A 13752-nucleotide genomic window follows, 5' to 3' on the forward strand; every position below is an offset into this window, starting at 1 on the left:
CGCAGTGCACTTCTGACCCCTGCTGACATAAAACTGCAGTCACAACTTGAGCATTTGCAGATGTTGCTGCAACAGACAAGTACCATGGACCAATAGACATTCTCAAATCTATCAGAAAATATAGGTAAATGATCTCGAACAACGCTTACTTTTCTAATACATAAATAAAACACATGACATTTTAGCATTTGACCCAGTGTAGTTTATTCTTCATCAGATGCTCAAATGAAAACAGCATTTGTGCCTGTCAGAGTGAGTAAGAAAAGCTTCAGCAGACATGTAGAACAACCTTGAAAACAAAGTGTTTTGCTGACTAACATGTTGCATTAGTATGTCTATATGGGGGAAAAAAACCTGTCCTGATGTTGCTGATAAGCACCATTAAATACAAAACATATATATTTATAATACATGCCTCCTGAGTTGAAACTAATCTTGATGTATTGTTCTTATCCAGACATTACATTTGTTGAAAATAAAGTCGTTTTTTATTAGTTATTATCACTGTCTTGACAGAGTGTGTCAGTGCATAACAAATGTATGACTTTTATTCAGTGTTGGAAACAGAGCTCGCTGTGCTAGTGCTTGCAAATTTTGCTCGAAAGGGTCCAAAGTATGATGTTAGTGTGAGCCAAAATAAAGTGACAGTTTAACTTGTGCAAAAGTCCAAGAGTATTTGTGTTGGAGTTGACACCCTGTATTAATGAACCTGTGAAACTTTAGAAGTTTGGTTTCATCTTAGTGTTAGTGAAAAGTGTGATTGCGCTGCACATTGCCCTGTGTGTTAGGATAACATGCATATATTCTTTTAACACTTATTCATATTAGTGTTTTTTACATCAGAAGCCCAATTGCAGGTTAATATATATTTATGCTTTAGCTGTTATCTCACATTACCTCTGTGAAACATTTTACCCATTTGTAATTTTGGGAGTCACCCAAGGGTCCTTGACTTCATGTTGGCAAACTCTGATCTATAATGGTTGTGAAGGCACTTTTGCATACTTATGCCAATATAACAATAATGGGATTGTTACACAAACAAAACAAAAAAGCCAAGGGTATGAGCCAGCCAATACACCCCAGCAAAGGAAAAACCATTGGCCACTATAACTCTCAAACAGCCAGTCACTTAGTGTTCAGATAAATGTCAGCATTAAGTCAGTAGTGTTCACAAATACAACCAAACAAAATCCAAATGATTGGCATTTCCACATGGCATTTTAACATTGAATCATCCGGGAGATTTCTTCATGAAATATAGAAGGAGAGTAAAAGAAATGAGACATGAGGGGCTGTCCAGGCTAAATACTCTGCTGTTACAAAAACTGTATTTTTTGCATTTGTTCTGCTGCTGAGTACAGATTGAGGTGTGAAATTATAATCTGACAGTAAAATTACCAGATAAAATGTGACTATAGCCTCTGCATTCGTTCCAGCAACCAGCAGGGGGCAACTGCACTGGTTGAAGAAAAAAGAAACGCCTGATTGCATGAAGATGAGTAGAGTTTTTGTTTTACCTTTTTTTTTTTTTTTACTAGTTTATGGAGTCTTGAGTCCTCTACCACATGTCATTATGTTCATCTTATAAATAAAGTCCCATTAAGTGTAAAATAGGAGATAAAGCAAGCTTTTTAAAGACATGGCTTGAGTGTTATTGACATGTTCCCTCCACAGTGTCATTCCAACCAGCATAGACATGTAGCAGTGCTCATTAGAAATCTTCCAAATATGACCACTTCAAACAACAAAACAAAAACTAAAGAAAAACAATGATGGCAACATTCACGATACAGAAATTGAAGCTTCTGAAAGGTTGGATACTGTGTCTAAATAAATATCTAGATATTGTATCCGTTATTAAAGGTGCAAGTCTGTTCATTTCTGTTTTTGAACTTATTGACAGGCTCATCAGTAAAACACTGTAAGCTGAAGGGGAACTGTTTAAAGTGATTTCACTCTGCTGATTCATAAAGACAGGTTAGAGTTGGAATATCTCCACCAGCCAGTCATTTCATTAACCAAAAAAAAGAAAGAAAGAGCAGCGATTCAACATGTCAGTGTAGCACTATCTTAGCAGTTAGATTAAACATGTGCACATGATGCAAGTGAACAATTGTTAAGTAGCTTCAACATTTCAATTGGCGATTTAATGAAGACATTAAATGACCCAGTGATGACTGACTTATGCATATCTACGTGTTATCCTCTCCACATTTAACTCCAGACTAGCCCACCCTTCCGAGCCACGCTGCGAAACACACACAGGGTTTGCATCACTGAGATTTTTTGGATCTCTTTGACATTTCACTGTTTGAAACTCCCTGCCTTTAAATAAGGTTGCTGAGCAGTTCTTGGCATCAGAAAGAGATTCAGTGATTCAGGCTCTGAGTACAGCAGAGAGCAAAGAAAACTCCCTGAGAGTGGATTCAAACCCAGAGTCGGGACAGACTGAACGCAGTGTGTTACAACATATGGTCTGTGGTCTTCAGGAAAAGTTGGTGTTAATTGATTCCCAGGTGTAAAAAAAAAGGTTTTGGATCCCTTGAACAAAGCCAAGTTGTAGCGTTGCGCAGCAAAATGTCCACCATGCATGAACTGCAACCCTGCTTTTCCTCCATGCTTTAAATCCTGGTTTTAGTTCAGATTCAGTGGAGACATCTCTCCTGAAATAATTATTATTCGCATCATTCCATATTTTTTCTCATCTTGGGGGCAGGTTTATTGTGCTCATTCTTGTCTTGATGTCTGTTTTCTTTAAGTCGCCAAGTTAATTAACCTCACATGATGGGGAGATAAAAAAAAAAAAAAGCAACTGGTTAGAAATCCATTTGTACATGACTGATGTTCTTTTTAACATCAGCATTGGGTGATCTCTGCATCCAAACAGCATCCCCATGTGGTAGTGCGCTCATTTCAAATCTAAGGACAAACAGCAGGAAGGACGGGACGGAGGGAGAAGTGGAGGACAGACAGCGAGCTGGCAGCTGCTGCCAGGTGACGACCTTTAAAGCTCTTGAAAATCTCCTGTTTCCTGGCAGCCCTCCACGTGTGTGCTTTTTGCTGTATGTGACAGTGTCAATGAGCTAATAAGGTGTTTGTGTGCATTAAAAACTATACGTCAGAAGTCCTCTCATCACTGCAAAATTAAGACACAAACTCTGCGTTGTGTCCTGAAATCCAGATCACATAAAAGTTAAGATCCAGACTGAGCCCACCGCACATTCAGAGCACTGCAGCCTGATGATGACTTCTGGCCACAAATCTTAAAATGAAGCTCTTCAGTAAACCACCACCCAGTCCAAATTAAGTGTACATCTAAAATACTGTATTTTTTTCTACTTGTAGCAGTTGCAATAGCATGTTCATCCAGTTTAATTCTAATGGTTTGCATCCACATTTGAACTATGTAATGCATATTATTCCTACAAGCCTCTAAGTCCATTTCTTCATGCAGACTTTAGCACATGATGTCAGCATCACACCCCACACCTCTGAAACTAAAACAACCTCTCCACCAGGCAACCCCAGCCCCCCCCCCCCCCCCAAAATAAGAATAACAAAAAAAGATCTAACAAAGGGATAGGTCAGTCCTGCAACATTCAGCAATTTGTTTTGGCACAGTTGCCGCCCAGCAGCTCAGCTTTTTTTTTTTTCTTTTTTTGATGATGCAGACAATGGCAAACAGTAAGCGGTATGTGGGCACAGCAGAGACAACATGATATGATAGGGAGTTTGTTAGCACTCATCCACCCAGCCCTGACAGGCAGAGAGCAGGGCAAAGGGTAGTGAGATCAACAGGGGCAGAAAGGAGGAAAATTCTCTAAAACAATGGAGGCTTGTTTAAAATTCCACTTTGCTTTCCAGGATTTCTCGAAGGAGCCAGTCGGGTTCCTGTGTGTTTGCAAACAGAACGCCTTTTTGATGAGTAGATGGATGGTGAAAAAACAAATTGTCCAGCTATGTTGAACGTGTGAAAACTCAGTGTTTTACATCATGGCTTGTTCCAAATTCAGTTTCCATTTTGCAATTTTTTTCTCGCCAGCTGCAGCAAATATAGAGAGAAAAAAATATTGCAAAAAGTTCAATATAAGGAAAAATTATTTCTCTTGTTTCTGTCTCTCTCTCTTTTATAAATCTGTGCGCTCCTCCTGTTCTCCTTATGCTCCAGCAGTCAGTGTTCATATTTCCAGGACCTGACAATCACACATTTGGTGTCAATCATGGCAGGTTTACCCGTGAGCTCCAAAGTTTTCTCTTATGTCTTTAGTGCCGGTGTAAACAAAACTGTGTCTGTGTGTCACCTCTGTTTTCTCTCTTGAAGGATTGCTGTTGTTAAATAGGTGATGTTTGAGAGAAAATCTGCCTGAAATAACTGTCAGCTGTATGATTTTTTTTTTTTCATCCTTTATCTGCTTGAGAATCCACTCTTGACATTATGACGTGCGATTATCCAGGCATCACTCCAGCGGTTCACGTACTTGACTAATTGCAGTTGCTCATGTTGCGAGGACTCAGGCTGGCGTGTTCATCCCTGAGGAGATGTGGGCGTCGTCTTTTTTTTTTATTTAATTTTATTTTTTTCAGCTGTGTGTTGGTGTGTGCATGGTCTGGAGAAAGTGCAGGGCAGGTTTCAGATCCAGCGTCCTGAGCCCTGAGTGCGCTGCTTCTTCCTCCTCTTACAGACGTAGTAGACCGGGAAAACGATCAACCCTGCACACAGAGAGGGAGATTGAAGAAACAAAAGGCACAAAAAAAAGACCAAAGCAAACTATGAAAATTCATAAATGTACAATAATAATCTTAAACTGTGTGAGTTTTCGTTATGGATTTGATTCAGTCACCCCTTCCTAATGCACACTGCAAACAAATTTGGTCTTTGTGAAATTAATTGAGCTGAAAAAAAAAGAAAGAAAAAAGACAACTGCAGAAGGACAGCAGCACAACGCTGATTCTATTAGCGATGAAAATAAATATGAATCTCCCATCACGGCATGTTAGCCCGCAGCGGATCATCTGTCAGTCGTACAGACACGGGAAAGAGATTAACACTAATTACAGTTCAGCTCAGGCCTCAATGCTTCATAATACTGTTTCACTGAGTGCAAACAGAGTGCAGCTGGATGATATTACCAGTAAATGCAGTTTCAGTATCACACAGCCATTATCTCGGTCTAAAGCTTTGGCATTTTAAAAACAAAAACAGTCCCTTTGCGCAAATTGTATTCATGCATGTTAATTTAAAAGTGAATTTTGTAGCATGATTGTGTTGGTTCGTTTTTTATACACTGTTCATTGCTGTATGAAAGAAAAGATCAGTAAACTCACCACCACCAAAATCGCTGTTATCTGTTTACTGCTCTCTCTGCAGCAGCTTCTCCCTAACTAATGTGAATGAGTTTCCATGCATATCATTATTTTACCTATCACCAGTGCGAGAGCTCCGAGCACCACGACCAGCAGGATGACCACTGGAGCTATCAGCACCTTAGTGGCTGCACAGGGGAAACAGAGAAAAGGAGAGAGGATCATGATGAATAAATGGAATTGCATGAATCAAGATCAATATGCTGTTAGTTTTCTTTAGATTTCAATGCGTGCCTGCAGAAAAAGATTTGATTGTTTGGCAACCAGGGCAGTAATGTGATGTAGATGTAGGCTGTGATGGAGACAGAATGTTGAGCATGTTTTTAGGAAATGCTAAAACATCTCTCATTACATGCAAAAAAAAAAAAAAAACCTGTGCCACTAACGGTGTGCAGCATGGGGACAGGAGAGTGAGTTGTAATGGGTAAATCAGGCTCATGTTAAGGCACAAATGATCTCCCAGTTCAACAAGCAGCCAGCTGATAAAACTTGCTGAAGAGTCAAACACGTCTAAAAAAAAAATAAAAAGAGTTCATCTTCCTGGAGGCTCTCTGGTGCACACTGTGATCACTGTGAAAAGATAATTATAACAAACATAATCTGATGTGTGACACTTTCATGCTTCAGTATAAAGCTCTCCTCTTGTGGCCTCCTCACGTACGGAGATAGACATGGAGGTTTACATCGCTATCGAGAGGTGAAATATATTGTCACAGATAAGACACGGCTGTTTGCTTCACTGGGACATTTAGCAATGCAGCAGCAGGCAGTCTTGCTTAATGTTTTTATCCAGTGCTTGACCAGAAATACTTTGCTGCTGCTATTTCTATCACTCTCTCTAATCTACAATTATAATCCACAGCTGAGTGCAGCATTGTTGCACTGATTTATTGGGTCATGGGTATTCTGAAGAATGCAGGAAATCACTTACTAAAGCAGAGTTACAGAAAAGAAAGCAGGTTGAAGGAATGTGGGTACTCATGACTTTTATCAAGCAAATCCATGGAAAAAGACACAGTGGCTGTAACACCGCTAGCTCCAACGTGTGAATTTGCAGCTGTAGTAAAGAAAAAAACTCAATATTCCTAAAGATAAGAAAAACAAGAGTACAGCCATGCTCACATCTCTTTAAGGCCCAGTATTGCTCTAAAATTATTGCTCATGTAATAATTAACATGCTAAAGTAACAGGAGTCATTTTTGCCATCCTGGAGTAGCGTGATAACTGATGATGTGCACGTTTACTCGACTAAATGTTCAAACTGAATTGCCCTTCTTGGATTATTAAAGTCGTCTAAATCTGAATCTATAACTAGTCGACACCCGAATTACTAGTTTGTTTAACTAATTATCATTTTTCTATGTAAGCCAACAATGCCGGTCAAATTCTGTGATCAAACAGGCATCCTGCCACCAGCTGGGGCTGTAGCTCAGATTAATCGGCCTGCATCGCGGTTTGGCAGGATTTTGATCTAGAAATGGAGTTACAAATGTGTGTAGACATGGGGCGCTGGTGGCGCAATGGTTAGGGTGCGCGCCCCATGTATGGAGGCTGTCGTCTCAAGCGGGCGGCCCGGGTTGACATCCCACCTGTGGCCTCCTTCCCGCATGTCGTTCCCCACTCTCTCTTCCTGATTTCTGACTCTATCCACTTTCCTATCTATTCATTAAAGACACAAAAAGCCCCCCCCCCCAAAAAAATGTATGTAGACGTGTCAGGTTAAACTGGCATATCAGACGGATTATTAACCGTGACCACATTTAGCACGAGCATGTGGATGTTAACCGGAATGGAAGGGCCGAGGGCTGGTGGTGCCCTCTGCAAAACAAATGACTTTGTTTACCTGCAGACAATTTGAAATTAAGTTGAGCTCTATTTTGTTTTCTGAGTTTTCTTACTTGTGGACTGGTCGTTTAGTCTGAATTTAATTTCCTTTTAACCAACTGGGAAATAAGTCAACCAAGAACATCCCTCGTGATAACTAGCCAACATATCCTGAATAGAGATGAACACATTGAATTGGCTTATTGAATTTAGACGTGTCAACTGCTTCGGTTCATAACATAAGAATGAACAATTATGATTCTGGTGGCGTAGCCCTTTTTTCAATTATTTGATTTATTGTTGCTACAGTGGTGGCAGCTTAATGTGTGCAAAACAAATTTCCCCCAAAAGGACAACGAAGTGTATCATATCGTATCTTATTGTACAAACTTCATTTTGAGTTGAGCGGGTTGCTATGAAGTTAGTGAAGGGAATTCAGCAGGATTCATTATCTGGATGATGAGAGCATGACTGTATGTACAAAACATGCATGGCAACCCTTCTAATAGTTTTTGTGATATTTCAGTATACACTGAAATGGTCGACCATTGGACCTACAGTGGCAAACAACTTACCACACACAGACCCTCTAATTAGCCGTCTGAGATGGGGTTTATCAGGTAGATAGCGAAACTTGCACCCAAACACGCTGAGGTTGGATGTATGGTCCCCGAAAAACCTGAAAGCAGGAAGATTAAGATGAAATCAGATAGTCACATAAAAAGCTAGTCAGAGTTATGAAGTAACAAAAGGGGATTTTATGTTTTACCTCAGGTGTCGATAACGCTCTCCACAGCGGGTAGCAGAAGTTAGTGCTGCACTGTGTACATGTCATATGGTCACATCCCTCTGTACGCTGAATATGGATCTACAGACAGAAAGAAAGAAGCAGAAAACAAGATGCAAAACAAAAGAGGGTTATCCACACATACAAAATTGTTGAGGATTTGCATGCTTTTTTTTTTTTTTTTTTTTTTTTATCTTTTAGCTTGGGCACCAATTGACCCTTGGTTGGCTCTCGATGGTCTGATGACTCACCAATCAGAGAGCCCCCTCTCATAGCAACTGTTGCTGGGCTACTTCTGGAACAACCTGGGCCAAGTCTTTTCAGTGAGTAGTGGTGAGATTGTGACCTTCATTTTGTTACTACAGTATGGTTTTTAAAAACATGGTGAAAAGGTGTGCTTGGGCTTGACAAAGGGTCAGTTTAAAAAAAACATGAATATGTTCTCAAACTTAAACTTTATACTTGCATTGTCATGTATTGTAAAACACTTACATTTCTTGTTTAACCAACACTCGAATGCAACACTAGCCATCTCTTTTTCAACATGAGCTTTTGGTTCAGCCTCTATAGAAGTTCACTGCACTCTATATGCAGCAGTAATCTTTATGAAGTTTGGCTTTTTGCCTGCTGTAGCAGTGAAAAGTCTCACTCTAAACTGGGCATTTAGTCCAGCTGCTCTCAGCCTCTTTTCCAGCTAAACACAGCATGACACCAATTTGTTGGCTTCACAGCCGAACAGGATCCTGTCTCCCTGCTGCCAGAATACAAACTCAGAGACATGGAGCATTAGGACAGTGAACACAGATGGAAAGTGTTTGCCACTGTCAGCAAACAGTTCCCTTGTACCAGTAATTAGCTTAATCTTTGGATGCTTTAGTCATCTTCTGACAGTCCAATGGGATACTGCGTGTAGACTAGTGTGCTCATAATGAGACTGTGAGATAACACATACCTCTGCTGCAGATTTTTGTGCAGCAGAGGTATCTTTTTTTTTTTCTTCTTCCCAATATGTTTCCCGTCGGGGCATCACCGCTCTGCTGTTCAACATGCACTTTAATAGTGTGTCCATCTACTTCTCTACAGCACTACATCCATCATGTATCCTTATTCCCATGCTTCTTAACCTTCATCGATTTATTCATCTACAGTGCTTTTACCCTCCATCAGTCAACAAACTTTCCAATTACACACACCCACCCTACCCTATCACAACAGTTTGTATCCTCCACAGTTCCCAGCTCTTACCCTGCACTGCGGACATTTCTGCGCATTCCTTTGTCCGTGCTCTATGACACTCGCCCAGCTTCGTAGCAGCTTGTCTCCTTTCCTGTATTCACGGCATTTTAAGCCATTATGCCAGGGCGCGTGGCACTTAAAGCACCACACGAACTGGCAATTGCTACACTGGATCTACAGAGGGGACAGAAGACGGTAGACAGAAGCTTATGTAATTTTAACATATCACATTTTTTCGGTATTTTTCTGGTGTGTTTGAGGTACATGTCATCTCACCTTGTATCTGTACTCGGAGCGGCTGTGGTTGTGTTCCTTCAGCATGGTGAACTGGCTGCACTGGGGGCAGGGTTTGGTGCTGGAGTCCAGCTGACTCAGCTCCAAAAAGTAACGATATTTTGCCAGATCTTCGATGGCTAGATGGGAAACCACCGCCCCCTCCTCCAGGTAGCCGCTGCACTCTGAGATTGGACAGCTGATGTCAGATTTTGCTATTCGCACCTGAGAGAAAAAAACACAGAAAAAACAACTATATGGAAACAGCATACTGTGACAGTCCTCACTCAGATATATGAGTCAGGGTCTTATTACTACCAAAATGTACTTGTGAAAAAAAGACAAACCACTAAAGGGTTAATGGTCACTTCCTTCAGGGCCTGCCATCTTATAACATTCAAACAGGAAAAAAAACAACTATTGCACCTCTCGCTATTTCATAATCTTACACTTTGTTGTATAACAATACAAACTCTGTCACTGAGTTCACACCTGGGGTCAATAAAAGTAATTTAAGTGTGTGCTCAAATGACCTAAGAGAATCAGAAGATGCTTACAGACACTGTGAAGTTTGTTCTTTGGTGTCTTTTTCACCATCTTTTTCCTTTCTGTTTTTGTCTTCTTTTTCTCACAGGGCATCTCTTCTTCTCTGGTTCCCTTCTCTCTGTTTCTTACTTATAACATAGAGCCACTCTGTCTCATCTTCTCAATCGCCTCACTTTCAGTCCATCAAAGCCAGTGAGACCAGTTGTACTGACACATGATAAGGCCTTATGTCTGTGTGCGTTTGTTGGAAAAAAAAAAAAAAAAGTGTCGCGTTGACAACAGACAGAAAGCAAAGAACAAAAGCATCAGCCCTTTGGTGATGTTACACCCAACATCCCCTACAGCACGTGCGCACACACACTGATTCTCTCACACACACTCTCTCTCTATCTCGCGCACAGAGTAAAAGTCTATTGTGTGATAATGATAACGTATCCTCTTCTTTAGAGAGCCGACGTGTTAGTATTGTTGCCACAACACTGACGCTGTGATGACCACTGCCAGACAGGTTTGACGGGTTAACACTGCTGATCCTCTATTTTTCTACCACACACACGTCACTGTTTGTGGCGTGTCTAAAACGTGGGTAACTTTTCCTGCATTTTCTCACAGTCATAAGAAATAAAACACAAGCCGGGCAACATGATCATAACAATCAAATACTTAACCGAGCAAATATTATATGTTTGTCTCAGGACTGCGGTGGCTCGAAGCTCATTGAAAACGACCGGGAGTATTTAGTGTCAGTGTGTAGTAACATTAAAGTTCATTAAAGTTCAGCTTGTTGAAGGTGTTGCCTATTTGCTGCTAAACTCAGCCTACAATATAGTTAAAATTAAAAAACAATTAGGATGACAAACTAAGTGTATATTTTACAAAGTAAAATGTGTTACTTACAGTAACATATAATTAGTTACATGTATTAGCTAAAAGGAGAACATACTTTGTTATCTAATAATAACAATATTAAGAATTTTAAATGTAAGCTTGAAAAAGGCTAAATGGATAAATATAGGAAGAGAGCTAGCATGAAGTAATGATAGACACTTGACAAAAAAAAAAAGGCAGTATAAATGTTTAACAAATAAACTAAAGATAACGGCTAAGCAGCAGAAACTAAGGTCAGCTAGCAAGAAATATGAATCCAAAAGGTTTTTTAACAGCTTTAAGTAAAGAGAAACAGTTTGGATTAGCAGGTAAATCTACAATAAGGACAAACAGTTCAATGGTTTTCTCAAAGACATGAATTATAAGTTATCTCATAGAAGGGCTAACAGGTAAAAGGTTGACCTATAAAATGATAAATCTGAGGTTTGATACAGTTTGATTTAAGCAATGCAGAAATATTTTAGATAATTAGATTGATGAGCAGCTCAAATAATGCAAACAATAAATGAATATCTAAATATTATCTCGAATTAATGAATGACAGCTTCTGCTACTCATTTTATTAGGAAAGCAAACTATTTGAGATAAATAAAAACTGTACGAAAGAAACGTTTTAACAAGATCAATTTACAGTCAAGGTCTTTTGTAACATCCAAATTTAAATCCAATGATAATTGTACTATTGATATAAACGGTTTTAGGCTATGCTGACAAGCGAGTCAACAATCAGCTAATCTAACAAGCTTATCAACTATTCAGCTACTAAACTCCTTTATCTGTAGTATAGACCAAACAATGTCTCTTGGATTTCAGGAGCATCAAATCAAAATTAAAACTGCTGGTTATGATCCAATCTGTGCCCCCTGGCTTGCTTACTGTATCTATTCACGGTTAAAATCAAGCGTGTGTGATCAAAGAAGTTTGCAGCTCATTAACGGAAAAACATTCCACTGACACAAGAACATTTACACTAGTGGGTCTCAACTGGTGGGTTGGGGAAGCCAAAGTGGGCCAGGGAGTTGTATTAATTGGGTCCTGAATAAAAAAAAAATATGTCAAAAAGTCTGTGAAGCATGTTTTAAACATTGATCTTTCACATGTGTTGTACCGTCTCAGGTCCAAACTGCACGCTTTTTCATTAAATCAATCAGATTGGTTGAAGTGTGGGTCGCATTTTTTCATGAAGGAGATGGTGGTGGGGTCTTGAGGCTATACCAGTTGAGAACCTCTGGTTTACACAACCCTTCTCGCTGTTCTTATCAGAGTCTGCTTGTCTCTGTGTTGGTATGCTTATCAGTGCTCTCTTATCAAAGCAAGATCATGGCAGATAAAAAAAAAAAAAAAAACTGTCTGCATGTCTAATAAAAGCGGTTTTATCCAAACAGATAATAGCAACAGTAGCAAGGGCCTCAGATTGCAACTCCTTCCCAAAATCTCCCCCATTCACGACTAACAGGGGCAGCATGCAGCATTATCAAAACTAGGATTACGATCAGGAGTTTGCTGCCTGGTGCCAGTTCATTTACCCGGCTCTTAAAAGTCCTGAAACATGTTGGATTTGTCGAAGAGTTGTCTAAGATCTGCAATGTCTCTTTCATTTCTTGGTCTCTAGCAGCTCAACTGAGATAATGCTCGTACATGTGTCATCCATCCTTTGTTTATTTTCTTTATCTTGAAGTTTAAGTCACCACTCAAATTCCTGAAACAATGCCCTCATTAAGCTCTTTGTGTTTTTGTTTTTCTAAACCACATTAGGACAGCTATTGTAAAAGAAGCTGGTGGGTGCCTCTACACAAGATAGTACGTGTCCCTGTTGTGACCGACTTTTTCTGAAAAAATTAATTTGCTAATGTGCCGCGCTCTCCTGTTAACCTGAAAGACTCAGCCATATTTTCTGGCATGAAGTGGAGAGAGCACATTAGTCCACTTCCAGCTGCTCTGCGCTGGCTTCCTGTAACATTTAGAATTGATTTTAAAGGCATCCTTCTAAAACACAAAGCCTTTAATGGACTAAGGCCAAGCTGAAATGATAACATCCTGATTTACTTATCAAGAAAGAAGTGATCTTTAGCTGCTGGATTACTGGAAGTTCCCAACAACAGCCAAAAGCAAGTGAGGATAAAGTTTTTGTTGATTATGTCCCTAAAGCTCTGACACACGCTACCTTGAGTTATCAGGGGAGCACATTCTTCGAAAATTAAAGCTAAAAACATAAATGTACTCTTACTTCTTTTGTGTCTTTTGCTTTCACGACCTGATATAGGATTTTTAAAAACTTGTTTTAACTTGCTCTGCTTTGCTCTACTCCTCTTGTGATGGATGGAAAATGACTCATTCAACCTGATTGTCTTTCTTCTTTTTTAAGCAGCCTATAGCTATGTCCTTATTATAGGCACTTTGAGCATTTTGATGGATGAAAGGGTAATTACAAATCATGTTTATTATTTTCTAATGAATAAAAAGCTTGAATTGGAAAGTGTCTGAAAGCGATTGTAACTTGAATGGATGAGCCATAACTAAGGAAACCCTGCTAAATAAACAAAACAACCAACAAACTGAGCCATTATGAAAACCAGCCTTTTCCTGAGAGATTTCAGTGCAGAGGATGGCGTGTTTTGGCATAGTGACAACACTCTGTGTCAAATTGTGCTTGGCCACATCCTGTTGAAGATATATATTTTTTTTTAACAGTTCCAAGAATTTCTTGTCATGCCTCTGCCTTGAGGAAGATAAGATGCCAAACATAACACATAACAAGGTGTGAGAGGGGAGAGAGTTTGTGTTTAAAGGTCTGGGTGTGTGTGTGAGTGTGAGTGTGTTTGTTTGATGAC

The 13752-nt window shown here is 39.7% G+C and overlaps 1 protein-coding gene across 1 annotated transcript; it reads right to left on the reverse strand.

Annotated features, from left to right (window-relative positions):
• Positions 1 to 179: 179 nt before the first annotated feature.
• rnf217 (ring finger protein 217) lies at positions 180 to 9757 on the reverse strand. The gene is given in 7 exon segments (XM_065964122.1): positions 180 to 4713; positions 5424 to 5495; positions 7767 to 7870; positions 7961 to 7989; positions 7991 to 8059; positions 9224 to 9388; positions 9491 to 9757. Coding segments are annotated over 7 exon segments (786 nt in total). The 3' UTR covers positions 180 to 4633.
• Between the last annotated feature and the right edge of the window lie 3995 nt (positions 9758 to 13752).

The sequence above is a fragment of the Labrus bergylta genome, chromosome 15, assembly GCF_963930695.1.
Source record: "Labrus bergylta chromosome 15, fLabBer1.1, whole genome shotgun sequence".
NCBI lineage: Eukaryota > Metazoa > Chordata > Actinopteri > Labriformes > Labridae > Labrus > Labrus bergylta.